At 45.3% G+C, this 22,304-nt stretch overlaps 1 protein-coding gene across 3 annotated transcripts; it reads left to right on the forward strand.

The window, feature by feature from the left end:
- Positions 1-6,838: 6,838 nt before the first annotated feature.
- Positions 6,839-21,151, forward strand: LOC108157463 (elongation of very long chain fatty acids protein AAEL008004). 3 transcript variants are annotated; one of them, XM_017289540.2, is made up of 6 exons: positions 6,839-7,368; positions 17,842-17,979; positions 18,759-18,866; positions 18,933-19,013; positions 19,804-20,265; positions 20,334-21,151. In XM_017289540.2, the coding sequence occupies exons 1-6, from the start codon at positions 7,366-7,368 to the stop codon at positions 20,541-20,543; spliced, it is 1,002 nt and encodes a 333-aa protein (XP_017145029.1). In that variant the 5' UTR covers positions 6,839-7,365; the 3' UTR covers positions 20,544-21,151. The 3 variants fall into 3 exon arrangements, with proteins under 3 accessions (XP_017145029.1, XP_017145027.1, XP_017145028.1); XM_017289538.2 differs by lacking the exon at positions 6,839-7,368 and adding an exon at positions 9,127-9,453; XM_017289539.2 differs by lacking the exon at positions 6,839-7,368 and adding an exon at positions 13,925-14,158.
- The last annotated feature ends 1,153 nt before the right edge of the window (positions 21,152-22,304 follow it).

Raw genomic sequence — 22,304 nt, forward strand, 5'->3', positions numbered from 1 at the left:
CTAACGAAATCCGATAATAATTCTAGTAGCCGAAATACACAACGTCCGTCCGCATTATCACCCAGAGCCCGCAAGAGGCGCTATCGGCCAGCTATGTATGTATGTATCTCTTCCAGGCGCAGAATAAGTTCTCATCCTACATTACGGATAAAGATCTGATCGATCTGGCTGCTACCGGTGGTGGCCTCCTATGAGTAATGTACGGAAACGTACAATGGTCTGCTGTATATGCGCATCCCTCGAATGTTGCTTACATTTAAACAGTAGGTAGTCCTCGGGTCGATGTACGACTAAACGACTTAAGACGCGTTGCTCGTTGTATGGTTATGCCGCTGCTGCAAAAATGCGCAAGTTCGATAGAGCAGAGGCACGTTCCAAGTTCCCGTCAGAAAAGTTCATCTGGAAATGAAGATGCACATGAGCTGTGAATTTTATATGTAAGTTAACCGAACCTTTCCAAAGAAAATTTTTTTATAATCGAATCGATGTTGTTACACAGGATTTTACCCACGTGCGGGCCTCTGTGGCATATAGAAAACATTTCGACCAGAAGGCCATCGGCGAGTATCACTTGAAGAATGCCATCGAGATTAAGGACCTCGAGTCGACACTGTCGGTGATTGGAAACGCCTACACCCAGGCTCGAGCTTTGTCAAGGCGCACTGTCGAGGATCACTTTCTGCAGCTAAAGCTGCAGAAGACGCTGAGCGAGGAAAGCGGCTGAATGGAAATCTGTACGTCTTAGCAAAAAACTTAAAAGGTAATCATCTATGACTAGCCTCCTAATAGCCACTTTAATGGTATCTATCTCAACTCAAAATTAAGTGGGTCATCCGATTTGGATGCAAATTCAGCGCAAATTCACTGCGGGGGAACTGCTGTCAAAATTACGACCGTAGATGAATTCCAATGAAACTGTGCATCTTGTTAACATTGTCAACAACTCCTGATCAAAATGATCAGCATCAATAGCCGAGTCGATTGAGCCCTGTCTGTCTGTCCGTCCCTATTAGCGCCTAGTGCTCAAAGACTATAAGAGCTAGAGCAACGACATTTTATATCACGACTTCTGTGATATGTCACTGTTACAAGTACATATATTTCAAAACTTTGCCCCCACAAAGGGCGAAAATCTGTGGCATCCACAATTTCAAAGATACAAGAAAACTGAAAATGCAGAATCGTAGAGGATGATTATATGTTCTAGAGTGTAAAATCTGAACCAGATCGTATAATTATTATAGCCAGAATCAAGAAAACAATTTCATTCTTTCTCGCTCTCGCTCTCGCACACAGGTTTCATTGTCGGTTTTGCCAATTGCAAAATATGAGTTCGAGGATCTCAGAACCTATAAGAGCCAGAGCAACCAAATATGGTATCCACACTCTTGTGGTATCGGACCTTGACCGTTTAGTCTCAAAATTTCGCCATACCCACTTCCGCCCCCGCAAAGGACGAAAATCTGGGGCATCCACATGCAGATTCGAGCAAACTAACAACGCACAATCGTAGAGAATGACCATATCTATCCGGTTGCTGAATCTGGATCAGATCGGATCATTTTTATAGCCAAAGGAACAAATCAATTTGCAGTGGCTACGCAGCGCCCGACGTCACGCTCAGACTGATTTTCTGTCTCTCTCGCACGCACTCTTTGTCGTGTCGTTCAATATTAGCGGCGTCTGCCGGAGGAGAGCCGTACTGACTAAGTATCGGGTATAAATGTAGAGTTGCGGTGTCCGCAGCAACTCACAACGTTCCCCCCCGTTTCAAGTTAGAAACAGCTTTTTTCTGATAAAAAGTTTGCAGCACTGACTCCACTGTGTTTCATGAAAACGACAAATGTTGTTGTGCCGGATTAGATTGGATCTTCGAGCCGATCTCCTATTTTGGTCCGAATCGATCTCGTTCTCCCTTCAATGAAAATTTCCACAATAACTTTTGTACATGGTAGCTTCAAGGTAACAACAAATTTGCTACACAGCAACTACATAAAACTGTAATTATCAACAGATGACAAACAGCATGAAACGCATGTCAAATGGTTTCAGCTATTCATTTATTTATTGTTAAAATTATGCTTTCTAAGCTCGTTTAATAAATGTGTATCGATGCATCGATATTATCGGTATTTGTGTGCGATAAGCGGAGCAGTGCGCGCCATCAAAATCATTCAAATCTGTAATTTCCATTCATCGATCAACTTGCGCATTAATATTTCAAATTGGTAGTTTTCCATTGGCTAAATGCATTTATGGGGCTTATTTAGCCACTTTGCATTTGAATGTACATTTGAGTGAAAGAAACGAAGTTTGCAATGAATTAATTTTAAATCAAGCGCGGCTTATCATGCAAATTTCAGGTGACGTTGCACTTGCTGCTGCGGTGCAGATTGCTCATTGTGTGAATGGGTTAATGAAATTGCTAGAGTTGGAACTAAAATATCCATCAATTAATATTATTTAGCTCAATCGATTGGTTTGTGTGTCAACTGGCTGACCTTGATATAATTTCACGATGGCCGGCCAATGTTCAAATGTCTTGCGCAATTTCTAATATCTCTCTGTTTTTATATGCGTACTAAACCCCCTCGAGCCCCTACTAGGCCCCGCTCACCATCATCGCCATCATCTTCATCTTCATCTTCGTCATCATCGCATCTTCTCGTTGCTTTATTCAGATTCACATTCAGATGTGTGTTGATCGATTTGCTTTGAACTTGTTTGGGCTATTGACAAATGTCGTTAAAATGGACTCTCTGTCAGCTCCGTGCAGGTTGTTGTTGTATGGGAAGTCCAGTTACCGTGTTAATTCCATGTATTTTTATTTTCAATACGCTTCTACGTGTATATGTAATATATGTAGGAATATTTATCTGCACATGTTTTTGTGGGTAGCCGTTTATTGTTTTTGGCAAGCCTTAAACGGGTTTTTCTCTCGTACCTATGACTTGTGGTTTGTTTAGGCAGTCTGAGAGGCAGAGGGCTAAAAATTGACTCGTGTCTCTGTTTATTATTCTTGTCCGTCTTGGTATTTCACACTTTCAATTGCATTGCTTCAGCCAGACCAAAAATTCCACGCTAATGTGAATGCGAGAATGATTTGCAGAATCAGAAAATGCCGCTTGACTTAACCGTTATTTAATAATCACAGTAACAGTGGCCAGTGGTTGCACAGCCACAACCTCAGCCAGAGTACAGTCGCGATATGCATCGCTGCGCCCGCCTTTGTGGATTGATTGAAGGGCTATTGAGACTTTGGCAGCGCCAAATCATTGGATCAATCATAGAGATCATAGAGAGTTTCACAACAGCATGGTGTCGCACGAGGCCCCAAGGGGCATTGGACACAGCAACTGCAACTATACTAGCCACAGCTGAGGTCGCCGCTGCCTTAAAGGCTGATAGGATTCCGCCCGAGCTCTTCCCTTGGCTCGTGTTTTAAGCATTTGGTAATTTTACGCGAACGCTAACCTTGAACTCGGTCTTTTTAGTATCGTTTTTCTCGAATAAGGCCAATAGTACTAACGAGATTCCAAAGCAGCTATAAAAAGAGCTAGACAGCAACACAAAAACTCTTCAACTTGGCCCAATAAACAATGGCCGGCGAGCAACACCCACCAAACACTGGCCATACATGGAATCGGTCCATCTGTGTAGCATCATCAGCATTATGATCAGCACCTGCGCCAATGATTGAAATTAAAATTAAAGTCAATGTCTCTGGGCCGAAGGTTGCACAATTAAGTACGGGTGTGTTGAAAAAGTCCAAAATTACACGGAGATGCGCACAAAAAGTCATTGTACCGCCAATAGAGCCGGGGGTGGCGACCGGAAGAGGCCGAAGCTGTTCATTTCGCTCTGACTGATGGACATCATAATGACATAAAGGATACCACAGTTCCTTCAATTTACATACAGAATGAACGATGAGAAGTCTTGGGAAAACCTACTAGATTACCGCATTCGGAAATATGCGGAAATTCCTGTTGCTTCACTCGGAAGTTGTAGCTTTAGTCATTCAGCCACTAGAGAAGCCCTTGAGAAGATTGTATTCAAATTTCCGCCTAATATGGGTGACGCGTGTATCGCATCTCTTCGATGGGATCACCAAAGGGCTACGTAAAACCTCATGAATATTCAGCGGATCTCACGCTGATGTTTGCTCAGTTCGAACGTAATAAGATAGATGTACGAGTATAGGGGTTTCGCCAGAACTTGTCGGAAAGAACTCTGTAAAGGCATTGTACCACGCAATGAACTTTGAGAGTACACATGCAGCTGTTTGTCTTGCTCAGATTCGAAAACTGCAAGCAATTGTTGGTAAATGGTGATATTTTTAGCAGGCAAATTCAAAATAAAGTAGTATAGGTTACTGTATACTGGCTACTGATCAGCCGATCACTCGGTCAAGCAGTGCAAGTCACGCCGTTGAGGGTATCTAAATAATGGCCTCCTCTCTCCTTCGATCCTGCCATTCGAATTTCTCTACCCATGACACGATCGAGTATACGCTGGAGATCTATCCCCTGGGGAAGGCCGCCTCTTGGCAGCAGCATTGTTTGTTTCACAAGTTCACGGCGCGTTTTGGCCGTTTATTGATCAGGCAGATGCCACAAAGCAAACAGAGGAATCGGCGGCTAGTGACAGCAGTTGGACACGGGGCAGTCGCTCTTCATTATAAATATGTAAAAGCCAAAAAACAAACTGGTTTCATCGCAGGTTCGTCTTCTCTTTTCGAAATACATGCTCGTACATATTCAAACAAAAGCTGAGCATCGATGTCGCGTTTGATTTGTGTTTGTCGCTGACCCAGGGGCGTCCTACTTGTATTCTCTTTTCGTCTTGGTTTTCACATTTTTTGCACACTTTTCCGAACTGCGAACTGCATCTCAGTAATTATATGCACGGCAGGGCTGGTCAGGGGTTAATTAACGGCTTTTCAGGTGCTCTTTGAACGGTGCTATCACCATTACAACAGCAAAGAGCACAAGGCATGAAGTCAAATACAAGTAAAACCATTATAGTCGAAATTCCAGCTAACTGATAATCGATACTTCGGTTGATTAGTTGCTAATAGAAAATTATCCAACCTGAGATCAAAAGGACTAAAATTAAACGACAGCCAGAACCTTACAATTGGAAAAATGATTTTTTCATTCTGGTTGAACATTTAATCGACTGCGAAAACCTTTGGTCGATCGGGGTCTAAAACAAAACTCGCTTAAACTTCAAAACTAAGTAAAGCAGAAAATATCCGAAGTTTGATCTGAACTATCGACAGATAATTGTGCACCATTAAAGATTACAAGATCTAATTAAAAATTAAATATTATTAGTGTGGTGGTGGATGTTCGACCCAGAAGAAAGCGCTTTGGACCCCATAAAATTCGATATAGCCATTTCTGCCTGTCCGTCCCGATTAACCCCTTGATCTAGAAGAGAGTGATAGAGCATTCAAATGTTGTATCCCAAATCCACTTCCCCTCCACCTTAAAGGACGAATATCTGTGGCATCCACAATTTTAAAGATACGAGAAAACGAGGGGGAACGATGTGAGTCGCTGCTACATTTACACCCGCACACATTGCACAATGAAGAGTGTGTGAGAAAGAGACAGACTTGTAGACTCTGAAATTTCATTTGCTCCGTCTGATTCGGATTCTGCAGTCTGACGGATATGGTAATTCTGTACGATTCTTAATTTTTAGTTTTCTCGCTTCTTCAGAATTGTGAATGCCAGAGATTTTCATTCTTTGAGGGGGTGGAACAGGTCGTGGTAAAATTTTGGAAAAAACTTGTTCACAGAAGTCTGGATACGAAAATTCGTTGCTGTAGCTCCAATAGTTTCTGAGAACTAGGCGTCAAACAAGACGGACAGACATGGCTCTATTGACTCGGCTATTGATGCTGATGAAAAATATATATAATTTGAGGGCATTCTGGCTTCGAGCGTAACCCGAGTTTGATTACCTATTGAATAAAAACAGACAGAAAAAAAGTTTAATAATAGTTTTGGAATATTTCGATAAAATTCGATAAATATGCCTATCGATAAAAAATGAATATAAAAAAAAAATAGTTTAATGTCATTAGACGCTGTGTATAAATTCAAATAGTAATTCTAGATATTCATTAAAAAAACTGCATAGCCCTCCCAATCCGCGGAGCGCAAAATTATATTAGTAGAACAACCGGGTTGGCTGTGAATCATATCGGATCGGAAACGCTCATTACTCTCTGTTTCATACATCTTCACGAAAACAGCACGCTTGTGGGCTCCACGAGTAACGGGTAATACAGCAGAGAGCAAAAATCCCCGCAGAGGCTGTGGTATTTCAGTTAATTATCGCTGCACTTCGGTGTGGGTGCAAAGCACAGCCGAAGCTCAGAAAACGATGTTCCAAAGGGCTACCAAGCTCTCCATCTCCATGGCCCGCTCTCAGCCGCAGTCGGCAGTGCGCCAGGTCAACGCCGCTGCCAAGCATCCTTGCAGATCCAAAGTCGGCAGAGCGAGAGCGACTCGCAAACAATACATACATACACTGATCAAAACACACACACATACATATGCATGAGGGCTGACAACCTGTTGCTGCCGCTGTTGCTGCCTCTGCTGTCGCTGCTGGTGTCGCTGCTGCTGTCGCTGCTGCTGCCGCTGCTGTTACTGAGCTGCGCTCAGAATTTTGTCGAAAGCTTTCGTCTCAGCTTCGACTTTAGCTTCAACCTCGGCTGCCGCGCACGCTCACGATCAGGCCGCTGCTCCCGCTCACCGAAAATGCGCCACGCCACCAACAGCGCTCCTATGACTCGTATAAAAGCAAAGCGACAGCGTGAAATTAAACTTATTTTGATTTTTGATTTGAATGTGAGAATACGTCCGCTCGCCCAGTCGCAGTCCAGTCAAGTCTAGCCGTAGCTTTGTGGTCAGCAGCATCACCAGCAGTACCAACGGCATCACCAACAGCAGCAGCGACAGCAGCACCAGCAGCGACAGCGACAGCATCAGCAGCATCAGCAACCCAGCAATCTAGCCAGTCGCAGCTTCTCCGATTGTGATGTAGTAACAACCAAAATCGAATAAACATGATACGAAAGTGTGTGTGTGTCTGACGCGTGTGAAAGCCCTGATATAAAGAGGAGTCCAGTAATCAAAATCAAGGATAATCGAATCGAATCAAATCGAATCAAAACGAAACGTAACAAACGAGAGTGCGGCGAACGAGCAGTGAAAAGTTGAATGCCAAAGCAAAGTAATCTTTGTAAATCAGCAAAGTGAATATCTTTAAATCCAATACGTCTTGCTGTATTAATTGAAAGGAGGCCGATTTTTAGTGCCTTAAACCAGCGTTTCACACAGGAAAATGGTAAGTTTCGCTAGTGGGAATACCCTCTGAATTCCTGTTGCATTTACCCGACTTAATGGAGAAAAATATAGTATCAGCTGGGACTCCACCCTGCAATTTTGGTTCTGACAAAGTAGCATGCAAGCGCGGCTGGGCTTTACGTCCAATCTCACAAATGACCCTTTGCCAGCCGCACGATTCGCATATGTTATTTATCTTGAATACGGTAGGGTGTTATTAAGTGAGTAGGGGAGAAAATATTCCCCGCCGTGCATTACAACATCCGCAATATTTCCTTAAATATCATATTGTGCGAGTATCTACAGTTAATTGAGCAAATTGAATAACTCTGGGCATGAACAAAGAGAGACTTCCATGAGATGAGAGTCATTATTCATTGAGAAAACCTTCCGTAAAGTGTCACGCTCACTCTTTCTCCCTCCACTCCACTCCGATCCAAGCCGATCTCTTCTGATTCTCTTGTCTGTTTCTTTGGAAATGGAAAAACACCAAGTTCGGGCCCGAGCAACTGGTTTTCACTTTCAAGTACAAATTTTCGGGCAAGGTCTTTCAATGTCTTTCTCAAATGCATTTTTGCCGAGCGCAGACCTTTCAATGCTTTCGCTTTCCCCCACTCTCTGAATATTTTCTGTTTTGCTAGAGCCATTCGCACTTGAGATTTGAGAAAAGTGCACACGAAATTGCAAGTGGTGCACTTTGCTGTGGCTTGTCTGCGGTGGCACCAGCACCAGCACCAGTCTTGGCCAAGTGAAGTGAAGTGAAGGCTGACTCGTTGGAGGCTAACTCTGGGTTAGGCCCAGAGCCAGCTGGCTTGACCACATTCACACGGAAGTGCCGTGGAGTGCTGACCTTGAATCTCAACTGGGATAACTGGATAAGTAAGGCGCTCCGCTCCGCTCCGATCCGATCCGATCGAGCGATGGGCGATGGCAAGTGAAATGATACGGCCTCATGGCCAGGCAAGAGCAGGGCGGTCTGGCAATCGAATGCTCTCCGCTTTGCCCATCTTCGTTGTTATCCTCAGCTCGTTTTATTTTTTCTGCTCATCATTCAGACTGCTTCTGTCGCCTGCAACTGCTGCTGCTGCTGATGGATGTAGAAATCCAGTGATTGTCATATTCATTCATCGGCTTGGCTTCCCTGCAAATTGGAAAAAAAAATGTATTCGGTTTGGCAATCTGGCAATCGCAGCTGCCGCTGGCTAATGATCCAAGCTCCGGCTGTGAGCATTGCACCATTTTACAAAAAACAGCCCCAACATATCGAAACTTATTCAAATCTCCCAGTTGTTTTCTTCTCCTTTTGCCCGCTTACACAATGATTATTACACCTCGCGTTTTTTCAGCTTTTGCCGCACTTTCGGTGGGTCGCATATTTGACACTGAAAAGTGCCAAGAGGCTTGCGGCCAATTTTACTAGCCGCCGCACAGCCGCCAAACTGCGCAGCAATCACAGTCATCACAGCAGAAATGTGCCTTAATCAGTCGATTTGCTTGCGGGCACTGTACAGCAGACAGCCACATTAGAGAGACAGTTAGTGAGTCCCCGCTCCCGCTCCCGTCCCTGCTCCGCCACCGCCATCGATACTGGCACTGGCACTCAGCTGTTTTCCCCACCTGTGTGGGAGTGTTTGCACGAGAGAGCGACGAGCGATAGCTCGGCTATCTCGGTGTGTGCGTGAGATAAGTTCGGCCGCATGTGACTGCGATCGGTTCGGCCTGTGTGCTCCACTCTGGTGCGTTCCACTTCGGTTTTCCTGGCACAACTCGGCGTATGCGCGATATACGAGAGCGGGAGCTGCCTGCCAGTCGGTGCATTTTTGCACCTGCCTCGCCATCGAACCATTTGGGCAAAGGTTTATTGTCAATACTAACATTGAAACACGGCATGCGTGGCGCTCCCCCGCGGTTTACCTGGCGTATGCGTATGCGTGTGTGTGTGCGTGTGTTTGCGTGAGTGTTTGTGCCTATCCCCCCTTCGTTCAGCAAGTGCTATATACTGATAACGGAGAGCGCGAACAGAGAAATAGAGAATCGACATTAAGCGATGACGATGTTATGGGACTCTTATCGGCTGGTAATTGATGTAAGTGTCATTGCAATTAAATTCATTGATTCACTGCCTGTTTGCGATTAATACAGTACTGATCACCGTACAGGGTGTTAAGCGATCATAAAAAAGACCTGCTCCTGAGCCCATTCTAACACTTTACTGCCTTCTGCGAGGTTTAAAACGCTGCTAAAAAGCCATATACATTTCATTTTAACATATTAAAGATCATATTTGATTTCCGTTTTGCTCGTATGTGTGTGTGTGTGTGTGTGTACAACCAATATACTTTCGTTGATTTAAATCGGTCCGATTTAGTTAATTGTTTTGTGCATTTTAAGTTGCTTTCGAGTCTAGGGGAGAGTAAATTGTGTGTCATGTCGTATGCGTAATATCTTGAACTGTGGCCAAAGCGGATTTGCATTAAATGGGATTCAGGGTTCATGTTTCAAGGGGGGCTTTGCACGATTAATGAAATGTACTGTTTCAGAGCGTATTTCTTTTTTGCTTCATTTTATTAATTTGCATTGAAACCAATGAATTTTTACTTTTAATAGTAAGCGAGCCTGCAAAGATTTTAACATATTTATGTATCAACTGACAGCTGAATAAATATTTATGTAAATATAAACCCATAGTGGTTGAAACCTGTGCCAAAATGTCCGCTTGCCAATTTTGTAATATTTAATAGTTTAAACTATTTTTTGTATGTCTGTTCGCTCCTGCATGTCCCCATACAAATCCCCATACATTTTTAGCCCCTTGGCGGTTGAATATTTCACAATTCCATTTTTGCGGAGACAAAGCGTTTGGAATGGAAATATTATGGGACCTGGTCTTGACCTATCCGTCTCAGCACGAGTGCACTCCATCTGAAAACGGCTGCAACCTTCGATGATCTTCATCTGAAGAAAAGTGTATCAAGTTCTCGTGAATGGGGTTGCTGGCTTGACAGAAGGAGAAACTCCGAAAACTTTTCGAGCACCCGTTCGATACAAGGCGAAATTTGAGATATGTGGTTAGACTGAACCAGATAATTAGTATGTGACGGCACCCGTATGCAAACAGATTGAGCTAAAAAGTCATTGCCTGGTTAATTACATCGTTAGTGATTTATAAGGCTCCGAGTGCAGGCCTCTGGGGAGTGCGCGGTGTCTAGGGGGAGAGGTGTGCCGAAACTCAATGTGCGACATTCGGGTGGTGGAATCTGCATCGGAATGGCGTATTCAATAGCTGGTTTTAGAGCCATTTGATAACGTACAATTATTGATGCAAACGCATAACTCACTGGAACTGGAAACATGGCACATGCATATACAAATATATGTATATATGATTATCTCTTAAGATATCTATAGAGAGAAGGATGCAACGTGGGATGACTCAGCTAAAGGTCTCAAATGGCATCCAGCACTATGAGCATTTGGAGTATTTGCAGCTGTGCACTTGACTACGGATCGAGTTTTAGCGGCGGCAGCAGCAGCAGCAACAATATTTCATCAAGTTGCAACTTGAAACGGGGCTGAAACTTAGTGAGCGGAGCAGAATCGCCTCGAAAAGCAACAGCAACAAAAATGGCTGCACATGGTATGTGGACGGGCTTCCTTCGCGCAGCATGGCAGCGCTGGTGGCAACAAATGTCTTGCACCAATTACTTGGCCTAGGATTTTAGGCCAGCGCCAAGCGGCCGACTCCAACGCTGCTCGATTGCCAAATTAACGCGATTTAGTTGCTTTGAAAAGTCGCTGGAGTTAAGTCTTTTCAGCCACAAATGGACCCGTATGTATGTATATTGTTGGTGTTGTTGGTGCACCAAGTGCAACAAGTGCAACAAGTGTTTCGTTGTGGTTGTTGCTTCGCTTAACGTACACATGAGCGTATGACGAAATGGCGCGTTTTAAATCGCGTGCAAGTCGCTCGCTTGAAAGTGAACGCTTGTTGCATTTTCAACTTGACCCACAAGAGGCGCAACAAAAATGCGGCACGGCACCGATCATCGTGTGGGGAGGGATCGTAGTCTTCGAGTCTTGCTTGTATTTAATATACTCGAATATTTTCGGTTTTCTCTTGCGGCTCTCCATTTACCAAAGATTTGTTTACACATTTAACAAATTGCACAAAGCTGCAGCTGCCGCAGCAGCAGCAGCGCCAGTAGAAGCCGCAGCAGCAGGTGTTGCATCATCATATCGTATCGTCTTATTAGACAAGATGCCGCTTGGGTAAAAGTCGCAGGCTGAACCTGAATGTTGGCTCCAAAAGCCAGTTGCACACCCCACACCCCAGTCCGTCTGCAACGCTCAACTTGACCTATAAATTGATTTTAATGTTGCGCAGGCTCGTGCACACCCGGTATACGTATACGCATACTCTTGCAGAAATGCCTCCACACACACATGCGTATGTATTTGATTTGATTTTTCTTTGGCTTTGGATTCGGGCCAATTTTTTTTGGTATTAATGATCGAAAATCATTAAGTGCGATACGAGCATCGATCGGTCCGAGCCCGATGGGTGCAAACCAGTTTGGCCCTTTACATTTGGCTTTTATCTCTGCTTCTTCTCGGTTGGGTTACTATGGCGCCGTTGGTGGTGGCAGCCCCGACCGACTGTTGTTGGGAAAGTAAAAGTGTTGAGCCGGACAATTATGCGGCTCTACAAACGGGAAATCATAATTTTGTACTTACGAGTATTTCATTTTTTGTGGCCTGTGCAAATTGCTTAGTGCCGCCCCAGAGATGGGACTTATATAAAAGTTATTAAAATAAATCAAATTAAAAATCATCCGAGAGAAGGTATTTAGACAGCACTGACGCTGTCACCTCTCCCTCCCCCCGCGTGTCTCTTTCCAGCTCAATTGCAAAAAAAGATCCAAAACACAATCCAAAAACAAAATCATAAGCCAGTCGCAGCCACAAGCCAATAGCCGGTTGGCCTTGACAAGAAATATATACTGAAATCTTCAGATTTGAGCTGATGATTTCTGTTACTACATCGCAGCCCCAACAGCCCCAACACCTATATCATCTGCTCTCTGCCAGCTCCCCCATTCTCTATGCGAGATGTCTCTTCTCTGATTCGCTGTATCTTCCCTCCCAATTATGCATTTGAACGCAAGCTGGTCTGATGCCCAGACCAGACACTGTCCCGGAGAGCACTCGGAACAGAGGAGGCTTGGAACTTGGACCTGATGGAGGAGATGGACGCCTGACTTAATTAATTGCCAGTCTGTTGTAAAGTGTTAATAGCACTTTTGTTGTTCGATTGTGTTGGGGCTGGCTCTTGCGGCTCTTCGTTGATAATTTAATTGCCCTTGTTGACGCAGGCTCCGGCACCGCCGAATGCAAATGTTGCCAAATACGAGTAGTATTCGTAGTATGTAGTATGTAGTATCTGTGTCTGTCCGCTGGCTACTGGCTTGTATTGGTTTTTGGGTCAAATTGTACAAAACCCAAAATTTGAATGATAAAAATGCAGTCGCCTTTGATTCGGATTTGGCAAGCATTTTATGTTCGGGATGAGCAGTCTTTTTCAATGTGAATGAATCCATAAACATCAAAAAAAAAAAGAGCGGCGAAAGACGTTGGCATTGAAAACGGAATAATCGTATTAATTAGTTAAATCAACAAAACCTGGGCGGGAGCGTGAGCCATAAAAGCCGTGAAGATCAGCGAGGTTTCTTGGAACAGATACACCACTACCACTACCACTCCCCTTCCCGCCCCGACTCTGATGTCTTCTTCTGAACCCGTTGGCCAGCCCCACCTAGCCCGCCGGTGTGCTGTGCGATTAGTGGCAGAGTGGCAGCCACTTATTACACAGTCACTGGCCACACATTAGCAGAACAATTTGTCGCAGCGACTAAAGACTAAAGACTAAAGACTAAAGACAATCATTGTCGGGTCGTCCATCGTTCCCAGGCGGAGCGGAGTAGGTGGCTTAGTCACTGACTGCTTCGGGCGGGGCCTGAGCGTTGTGGGTCAGGCCCTGCTAAGGAGACGCTGGTGATGGCGACACCGGGCAATGATGATGGATATGAATGGTGAATGGTCACTCATCACCAGCGTCTTCTGTTGGGACAGCCCCGAATCATGGGCACAGTAAGTCTCAACTCATTTGTTGGGCTCTTTGGACCTCGGTCGTTTTTATGGCGCATAATGAAGCGTTAAAATGTAACGCGCAACGGCAGCAGCAGCAGCCACAATGGACCAACCACAAGCAGAAACAACAATTACAAATGCCTCTTTACACTTGCCGCTGACGCTGTTGCTGTTGCTGTTGCTGTCGGGACTGGGGCTGACGGAAGCATTTTTGTGGGCTTGGAGGGAAAGCATTTGGAGCCGGGCGCGTGTGAACCAAAGAAAGCGAAAAAGGGTCAGCATTTGGCCAAGAGATGCTGATGATGCTGCTGAGGCTGTGGCTTACGCAAACTGGCCAGAGCCAGAGCCAAAGCCAGCCAGGCAACAGTCGGCTAGTCGAATGTCAGCTTTATGTAATAGCAAATACAATACATTTTCAACTGGCATATTTGTTGGGGCAAAGTCCAGCCCAGCCAGAGCTAGCAGCAGCCGCAAAAACAGCTGGCGAGGCCAGAAGACGGCTCGGTTAAAAGCAAAATTCTGCCCGAGACATCGTCATCATCCTCACCTCACCATCCTCATCATCGTGAATTGGCAGAATTCAATAGAAACGTTGCACAAGCCCCACTGTACGTACGTACGCCTATGGAGTGTATCCGATGCGAGTGAGTCAACATTTGCCATTTATTGGCCAACCTTTTGCAGATCGCCACATTAACGATATTCAAGTATATACTTATGTACTCATAAGTCTTGCTCGTACTAACCACGAACTGATCAGTCGATCAGCTACGCATTCTCGCGAAGTGTATTTTAATTCTAGTTTATTTTGCGAAAAACAAAGTTCAACAAACTGCGCCTCAAATGTATTTAGTATTATATTTTATACTCGCACTGGTATCTGCTCGGGCTTACAGATGGCCGTAAATGATGTTTACGCTATGTTATTGTCGTCTTCGTTCTTTGGACGCCATTTGGTGACCACCCAGCGGGGTCTTCGTGATGTGTGATGCGGACTTTTGTCTGATTTTTACTGCACTCTCAGCTTCCAGCAAATGTTAATTTAAACGACTTCGCCGTGTGCTTTTGTGTATTCCAGTCAGCGGTCGGAAATTTGCTCATTTGATTTATTGAATCGCTCAATTAAGACAGTGCCACTCCAGTCGCAGTGCGCACTACTCGAGAAGCCATCGGCGGCGCCCACACTTGGGCCCGTCCGGTAGGTTCGTGTCTTGCGTCTTTTGTTTGGGTGTTGCTTGGGTGTTGATAAACATCGGGGCAACAAGAGGAATAAGACATGATGGATTATGGTTCGGCACGACAGGCCGCACTATGACAGATCATTGGATAAGCCGATCAGCAGCTCGCGCACAAAACGCGACAATTATGAATGGAATGCCTTCGGTTCCGGCCTCGGCTTGAACTTCCTTCTGCCACGCCCCTCCCTGCACTCGGAAATGCACCGCTGTAAAGTGGTTTAGTTTTCGGGCCACAACCGACAGGGGAACGACCAGGGGCAAGAGCAAATCTAAGCGGACACAGCCCCAGCCATAGACACAGACGGACAATTAAATTTAATTGCACTTAGTGATTGCCGCAGTGCCCTCCTCCTTCAGCTCCAGCTCCAGCTCCGACTGCAGTGTGGTGCGTGTTAAGTATATACAATTTCCATCTTAATGGATCTCACCTAGATAGTGTGAGAAACGGGTTTTATGACGCTCATCGCTAGTAATTTTCCTTAATCAAATGGCATAAAATATGTGGAATTAAAGCAGCACTGCTGACCCGCGCTCCAGGTCTGTGGCTGTGCGAGTGGCTTCATAGGTGCTTCTTGTGTGTGATCTGCCCCCACATTGCACGCCCCGTCCCCGCCCCCGCCCGCGCGGGGGAAAGCTCGCGAAATCAGCGAAAACTGCCGCATCACCGGAAGCAATTGAAGGCTAACTAGACTTGAAGCTGGACCCCAAGACCCGAGCATACGGATAGAAAATAAAAAGATTTACTCTTCTTGCAATTTATAGAAAAGATGATAAAGATAGATTTGAAAAGGATTTACTCTGAGAGCTCTTAGAGGATTTCCATCGCCTAAAATGACTCTCAAAGTATGTATCGATTGGCCTATCATCTGTGGGTATTTCTTATTTCTGCACATCACCTGTTCGTATTTCTTCTTTCGAAGGGTATCCAAGCTTTGGCTTCGTACTCTCGGGTTTCCCCCTTGGAATTCAATTAACTAGCACGCACCTAAAAAAGTGAAAACCGCCAGAGATCTCGGGGACGGGCTCTAAGAAAAGTGAATCTTAATTAGATGCAATCAGCGGCGACATTGTTGGGATGAGAGCGGAGCCCTTCCGGAGCCCAAGCAGGGGAAGCAATATTTTCCACCGATCTGAGTCACCGTCGCCGCCGTTTGATGGCGACAATTACGAGAATCTCGTTTTGGACGCTTCACTGGCTGCGGCCTACTCGTGCCGCCGAAATTACGTCAGCTCTGCAGTGGAAATATTGTCGAGTCATATGGCGACACATGGAGCAGCACGAGTCCAATCGCTGAAGTGATGGAAATTTCAATAAATCTTGTAATAAAGAGAGATGGCCGGCGGGAGTTTCCAAGTGGCTGAGGTGACTGCGGTTCTCTCCCGACTATAACCCGCAATTACATCCACTCCGGTCACACCCACAGTATCCGCCCATCCACCGCCAACCACCGCCTGTCAGCCAGTCGGTCAGTCAGTCGGTTGGTCAGCGGGTTCATCTCACCGACTGTCGAGCCAGACCCTGTCCGTTAATGAACCGAATAGGCGAACGAACGGCATAACGCGGCTCTCGGAGATCAATCTGGTGGCCATTGACAGCTTACTGCTGTCCGGACCGTCTGCTACCGACTGCTGACGTATGTAGCTGGCCGAGACGAGGCGACGAATGAGCATTGTTTCCCCCCCCGTCCACGTCTACGTCCGTGTTGGGTCGCGGATCCGAATGTCTTTGTTTGGAGCTGGTGCTGACGAACAGGTACTCATGATGGATGAGCCTGCAGCTGGCCAGTGGCGTAGCTATCGTACCAAAGATGTGTTTGCAAACAAAAGGCCTGGGGCTCTGTGGGCACCTTGGCACCTGGGCACCTGTGAGAACGAATTAGCCTAGTTTGGGCGAGATTCGAGAATTGAGATTAACAGTTTCGAGCCAGTTTCGAGATATTTCCTTAATTGTGATCGAAACTGAGTCGTTGAATGGGTTGCATTCCTCCATTACAATTTCAAATGTCCCAGAGTTGGCTTTAATTAAATAATTGGATACACCGTATATCCGTATATGATTTGAATTAGCCTATTTCCAGGATTATCCTTGACATTCCCCGGAATCGTGTCTTTCGCGACGACGCCCCTGATTCGATCAAATCAATTCAGCTAACCCTAACCCCTTTCCGGAGTCGTAATTACGGACAGCTTTGTTGTTGTTCTTTAATTGCCGTCAGTCAGGTATTTAACTATTTAGTCAGCGATTAACGATCGCGGAACTGGTTTAACTCTTTCCTGGCATCCCCCTCGCTTCCTCCCCCCTCCCTACCTATCTCTATCGTTAGATTTTTCCCTCTCCGTTAGTCATTCCATCCATCTATCCATCTATCCGTCCATCCGATCATTTGTTGATTGTTTCGCTTTGTTATTTATCACATGGACAAGGAGACATTGCAACATCGAAATCGGCAAGCTGGCTGCACCAGTTTTCAAATGCGAGGCTTAGATTTCGGCCATTTATTTTCGAAACGAGCATGCCAGTGCACATACGTTCTATGTACATACATTTATATTATGGCGGCTGGCTTTACCGGGTGCTAATCGACCGTCGCGACGGTAGAGAACTACCGCGAGAAATCGATAGAAAATCACGGTGAACCGGCTGGTGGGTAGCCACGTACGGAAATTCGCCTAGAATGTTGTTTTGGCCAACTTAACGGATATTTCTTTCCGAGCCACTGGCTCTTAGTTTCCTTTGTTTCTGTGTGACTGGCCGATTGCTTCATGTGGCGAAACAAGACTTGTCAGTAGTCATATTCGGAGATCCAAGTGAAGCGGAGCGAGCACCTTTAATTAGAGCCGAACCGCAGAATAGTTATAATCAATCAGTTGTCCGCCCCTTTGAACTTTAGTTGATCGTAAATCGTAAATCGGCGGATTTGGCGGAAACTCCATGACTGCTCCACCGCTGTTGCAATGTTGCAATTAACGGGGCAAATTATTTATTGATTTGACACTTGATCTTGCCAGGCGAGTCTGGTGTTGCATTGCTCCAAATTGCTTGCCAAATCTCCGCTGAACACTCGACTAATCTTTCGCTTGCTTTGCAGGATTACCTCACAAGATTCTACGATGGTTGGCGGGATCTGATGGACAACAAATCGGATCCCCGAACACAGGCCTTCCCGCTCATGAGCTCGCCGTTCCCCACGATAGCCATCAGCCTTACATATGCGTACATCGTCAAGGTAAGTGGAGAGACTGAAACTGGGACTGGCACTACGACTGGGAATGGGAATAGGAATGGGGAAGCACCGATCATCTATACCTATGGGGTGGAACCCAAACTGAATCGAACACAACAACAGAACGATTCTGGCCAATTTATGCTAATTTGCCAACCTGCCAGAACTGGCTGATAACCATCCGGGAATGGCACTCAGCGATGCCATTTTGATGCCTTTCTGGAAGCTCGTCGGAAACTAGTTTCGGTTTATTGCATTGCAAAATGAATGTGAAACAAAAGGAAAGGTTCAGGGCCATCGCATGCCAATCCCATACTACTCGTACGGGACGATCGCTTGGCAGCTGGTGTCGAAATGTGACCCAAGCGAGGACAACGAGATTATGCAAAAATCAAAAATCAAAAAATCGAAAATCAATTCGAATAAACGATTTCTATTTAGGTTGACCGCTTTGCAGTGGTTCACATTCATAGTATAGTTTTGCCGAAGCATTTAACTTACTTTCACATAACTGCCGAAACCGCACTCAGACTCAGGCGGGCTCTCCGCGGCGGGGGAGCCAGGGCTGGCCAAACAAAAGACTTGGGCAACGAACTTGTCACAAAACCAACAGTCGAAGTCGACGTCGACGTCAATGGGTTTGATTTGATAATTGCTGCAACGGGCTGTGGCCTCTATTTGATTATGGCAAATGACAGACGATGATGCCGAATCGAGGGCAAGGGACAAAGGGCATCATATTCAATAAGCAATATATGTATTTCAACTTGAACATCTTCCAGGTGCTGGGCCCTAAGCTCATGCAAAACAGAAAACCCTTCGAGCTGCGCAAAGTTCTGATTGTCTACAACGCGGCGCAGGTGATCTTCAGCACTTGGCTGTTCTACGAGGTAACCCCCAAAGCGGAGCCGGAGACCCACTTCCACTAGACGACTAAGCTCTCTTTCTTTCCCCAGTCCTGCATAGGCGGATGGCTGAATGGCTACAACTTGAGATGCGAGCCCGTCGACTACTCTTACTCACCCAAAGCGATACGTGTAAGTGTTCCTCTTCTTTTTCAAGAGTATGCACAGAACATACACAGGTATAGTCGGGCATGGGCGTATGAATTTCCATATATTGTTTATGGTTAGCAAATAGCAAAGTTCTTTTGTTGACTGGGCCAGATTTTATGTAAGCAACCAGTTTTGGGTGCGGAAAGACAAGATTTTAGAAAAACGGCAATGGCGACAGGTTCTCTTATGCTAATCAAAAAGAAATGGATACCGAATACCAGACGGAATCTCTTTGCTCTTGGCTCTTTGCCTGTGGGGATGGCGAGGAATAGAGAACATTTTATGCGGTTCTCTCCGCCTCACGTGTGCCGTCAGGTTGGCTGGCTGACTGGCAGTGGCTGGGTCTTAGAAAGCTGATCGCCCAGAGATTTGGCAAATAGCTTTTTTGTCATTGATAAGCGTTGAGACTGTGTTACCGTTAGTTCAAATGCGAATGGAAGCGCCCTGCTAAAGCTGAAGCCGTTCTTTGCATAACAAAAACGAAAGATTTGAAATATTGGTACTGGAAGGCCATAAATATTGAGTGGTGGCGAGCCCAGTTCCACTCTCCAAGAAGTAATATCGATCTATACCTTTAAGACAGAGAAACACCAGAATGAACCCTCTCTAAAGGATGTACGTGCAGTACGATTAACGCTTACAGTCTCCAGAAATGTAGGCCTTCCAGAAAATTGCATAGAGATAGGTACATGGTTAGGGATAGAAATGTGTACAGGGTGGAGTATATACATTTGGTTTCATATCGAGTGACTTATCCGTGGTCATCTTTCAGACGGCCGAGGGATGCTGGTGGTACTACTTTTCCAAGTTCACAGAGTTCTTCGACACCTTCTTCTTTGTGATGCGTAAGCGGTACGATCAGGTGTCGACCCTGCACGTGATCCACCACGGCATTATGCCGGTGTCCGTCTGGTGGGGCGTCAAGTTCACCCCCGGCGGACACTCGACGTTCTTCGGATTTCTCAATACCTTTGTGCACATAATCATGTACACGTACTACATGTTGGCTGCGATGGGACCGAAGATGCAGCGCTACCTGTGGTGGAAGAAATACCTGACGGTGCTGCAGATGATTCAGTTCGTCCTGGTCATGGTGCACTCGTTCCAGCTCTTCTTCAAGAACGACTGCAACTACCCGATCGGCTTCGCCTACTTCATTGGCGCCCATGCTGTGATGTTCTACTTCCTATTCTCCAATTTCTACAAGCGGGCCTATGTGAAGCGCAATGCCAAGGTATGTACAGCTGATTCCAGTCATCCCTCTAAAGCTCAGCTCCGCTTCTCTTCGGCGTTTATCTGCAGGAAAAGGCAGCCTTGAAAGCCAACGGACACGCGAACGGCGCCATCAAGACCCTGAAGGACGGCGACGTGCCGCCCACTCGGAACGGCCAACTCAACGGTTCTGCGAACGGCTTCCACAACACCTTCTCCAAATTCACCACGGAGATGTGCAATCCGGCGCTGAATACGACGACGCGACAGCGGGCGCTCGTCAACGCCGGCAACAAGTAGAGCGCCGCCAGCCAGCCAACGCCAACCAGCCAGCCAGCCAAACAAGAAACAAACATAAGCATAAATTAATTACGCTACCATTTAAATTACCGTACGATTAAATTAATCATAAGCATAGGGAGTCCAAGCCTAATCTAAGCCAAATCGAATTCGTAATCAATATCCAACACATACAACAAAATGGAAAGCATATTTTCATGGAAATCCAATCCATAGCATAGCACGGCACGTCACGCTGAACCTCTCCTCTCCTTCTTCTGTACTCTACAGATTAATTATAATTTGTGTCCAACTTTGTATACCTACGCATTCGACTCTCAGTCAGACCAATGCTCGTGCATTATCCACCCTACGTGTGGAGAACTTTAGTTGCACACGGACGAGTACAGAGATAATCGACATATGTAGTTATATTTTCTACTATATAGCACACCCTTGAGTGATTATGTCGCAGACCAGGCTCTATCTACTACTTACCTATCGCCCTTTATTTTTGTATTTTGGTAATGCAAGCGACAGCTTTTTATACGTGTACATTATTTCGTTGGATTGTTTTGAACAAAAATATGTGTTTTTATTTTATAAATAAATTCGAGATTTAACTGAAACTGGTTTTGTTGACCCCTTTCGCATAAGACGGCGATTTTATACCCTGGATACCATTCTGATTTCAAAAAAAATTTGAGACACTTCGACATATATAATAATATGAATCGATTCGACAATTAAATTTAAATGGGCGTGGGATTTAGCTAAAAACCGAGTTAACGCAATAGTATTTACACTACTCACGAAAGGGAGCAGTGGGGATTCTTGGGCCTAGTATTGAATTCCAAGCGCTGGGTTGTGTGTTCCATCAGGGGCTCTCCCTCGGTCCATCACACAGCTGATCGTGTCGAAAATGAAGGTGATCTTATCCGGCTGCTCTCACTCCTCGACAATGGAATGGAATGAATTAAAGGGAATGCAATTATATTGTGGACGATGCCTTCGGATGCACCACTGTGAACGCGAAGGTTTCTTTCATTGCTGACGCATCGATAAGCTAAAGCAAAAGGCTGTTTAAAAGTATGCTCTAATTTATTTGTCGAAGGGATTCGCTGTCGATCACTTTGAGATACTCGACTTGAAAAAATAGCAAAAGCTTCGTTTCTCTTGAAATAAAATTACTCAAAGAAACGAAGGGGAACGTTGTGATTTTGCGGCAGTAACTCTACATTTATACCCGATACTTATTTAGAATGGCTCTCCTCCGCCAGACGGCGCTAACATTGAACGACAACGAGTGCGTGCGAGAGAGACAGAAAATCAGTCATAACGTGTCGTCGGCCACATTCGCCACAAATCTAAATTACCGCTATACTCATGTTGAGTATCGGGTATAAAAATGGAAATAAATAAGGAAATTCGGAAAGAAAAATGTATAGCATATTTGTGGGTGGGTTAACATGTAGAATTCATGTATTTAGGAATTTATTGCCTACTTCGAGGTTGCGTATGCATTTGTATGAATGTAGCTCAGAGTGTGGTACAGTAGGCAGTGCAAACAACAAACAATAATAAGGATTTAATTTACTGCAGCAACACTGGCTATAATCTATGGCTTATGGCTTACAATTGAGACTTAGTTTCCGTGTTTTTCGTTTTTGCATATGTCCTCATCAGTGTTATAAAGAGTATTTATAACCATCAGGTACCATCAGACCAGGGGGGGTCGGAAATTTGGACTCACATTCAATTGATTCGATTCTTTGCAAAATA

Source organism: Drosophila miranda, chromosome 2 (assembly GCF_003369915.1).
Source record: "Drosophila miranda strain MSH22 chromosome 2, D.miranda_PacBio2.1, whole genome shotgun sequence".
Taxonomy (NCBI): Eukaryota; Metazoa; Arthropoda; class Insecta; order Diptera; family Drosophilidae; genus Drosophila; species Drosophila miranda.

Bases quoted from the DNA above. Each gene is read 5' to 3' on its own strand.
- LOC108157463 (XM_017289538.2), top strand. From the start codon at position 9,415: ATGACGATGTTATGGGACTCTTATCGGCTGGTAATTGAT. The intron at 9,454-17,841 runs GTAAGTGTCATT...CTTGCTTTGCAG, and splicing joins CTTATCGGCTGGTAATTGAT to GATTACCTCACAAGATTCTA. The intron at 17,980-18,758 runs GTAAGTGGAGAG...AACATCTTCCAG, and splicing joins CATATGCGTACATCGTCAAG to GTGCTGGGCCCTAAGCTCAT.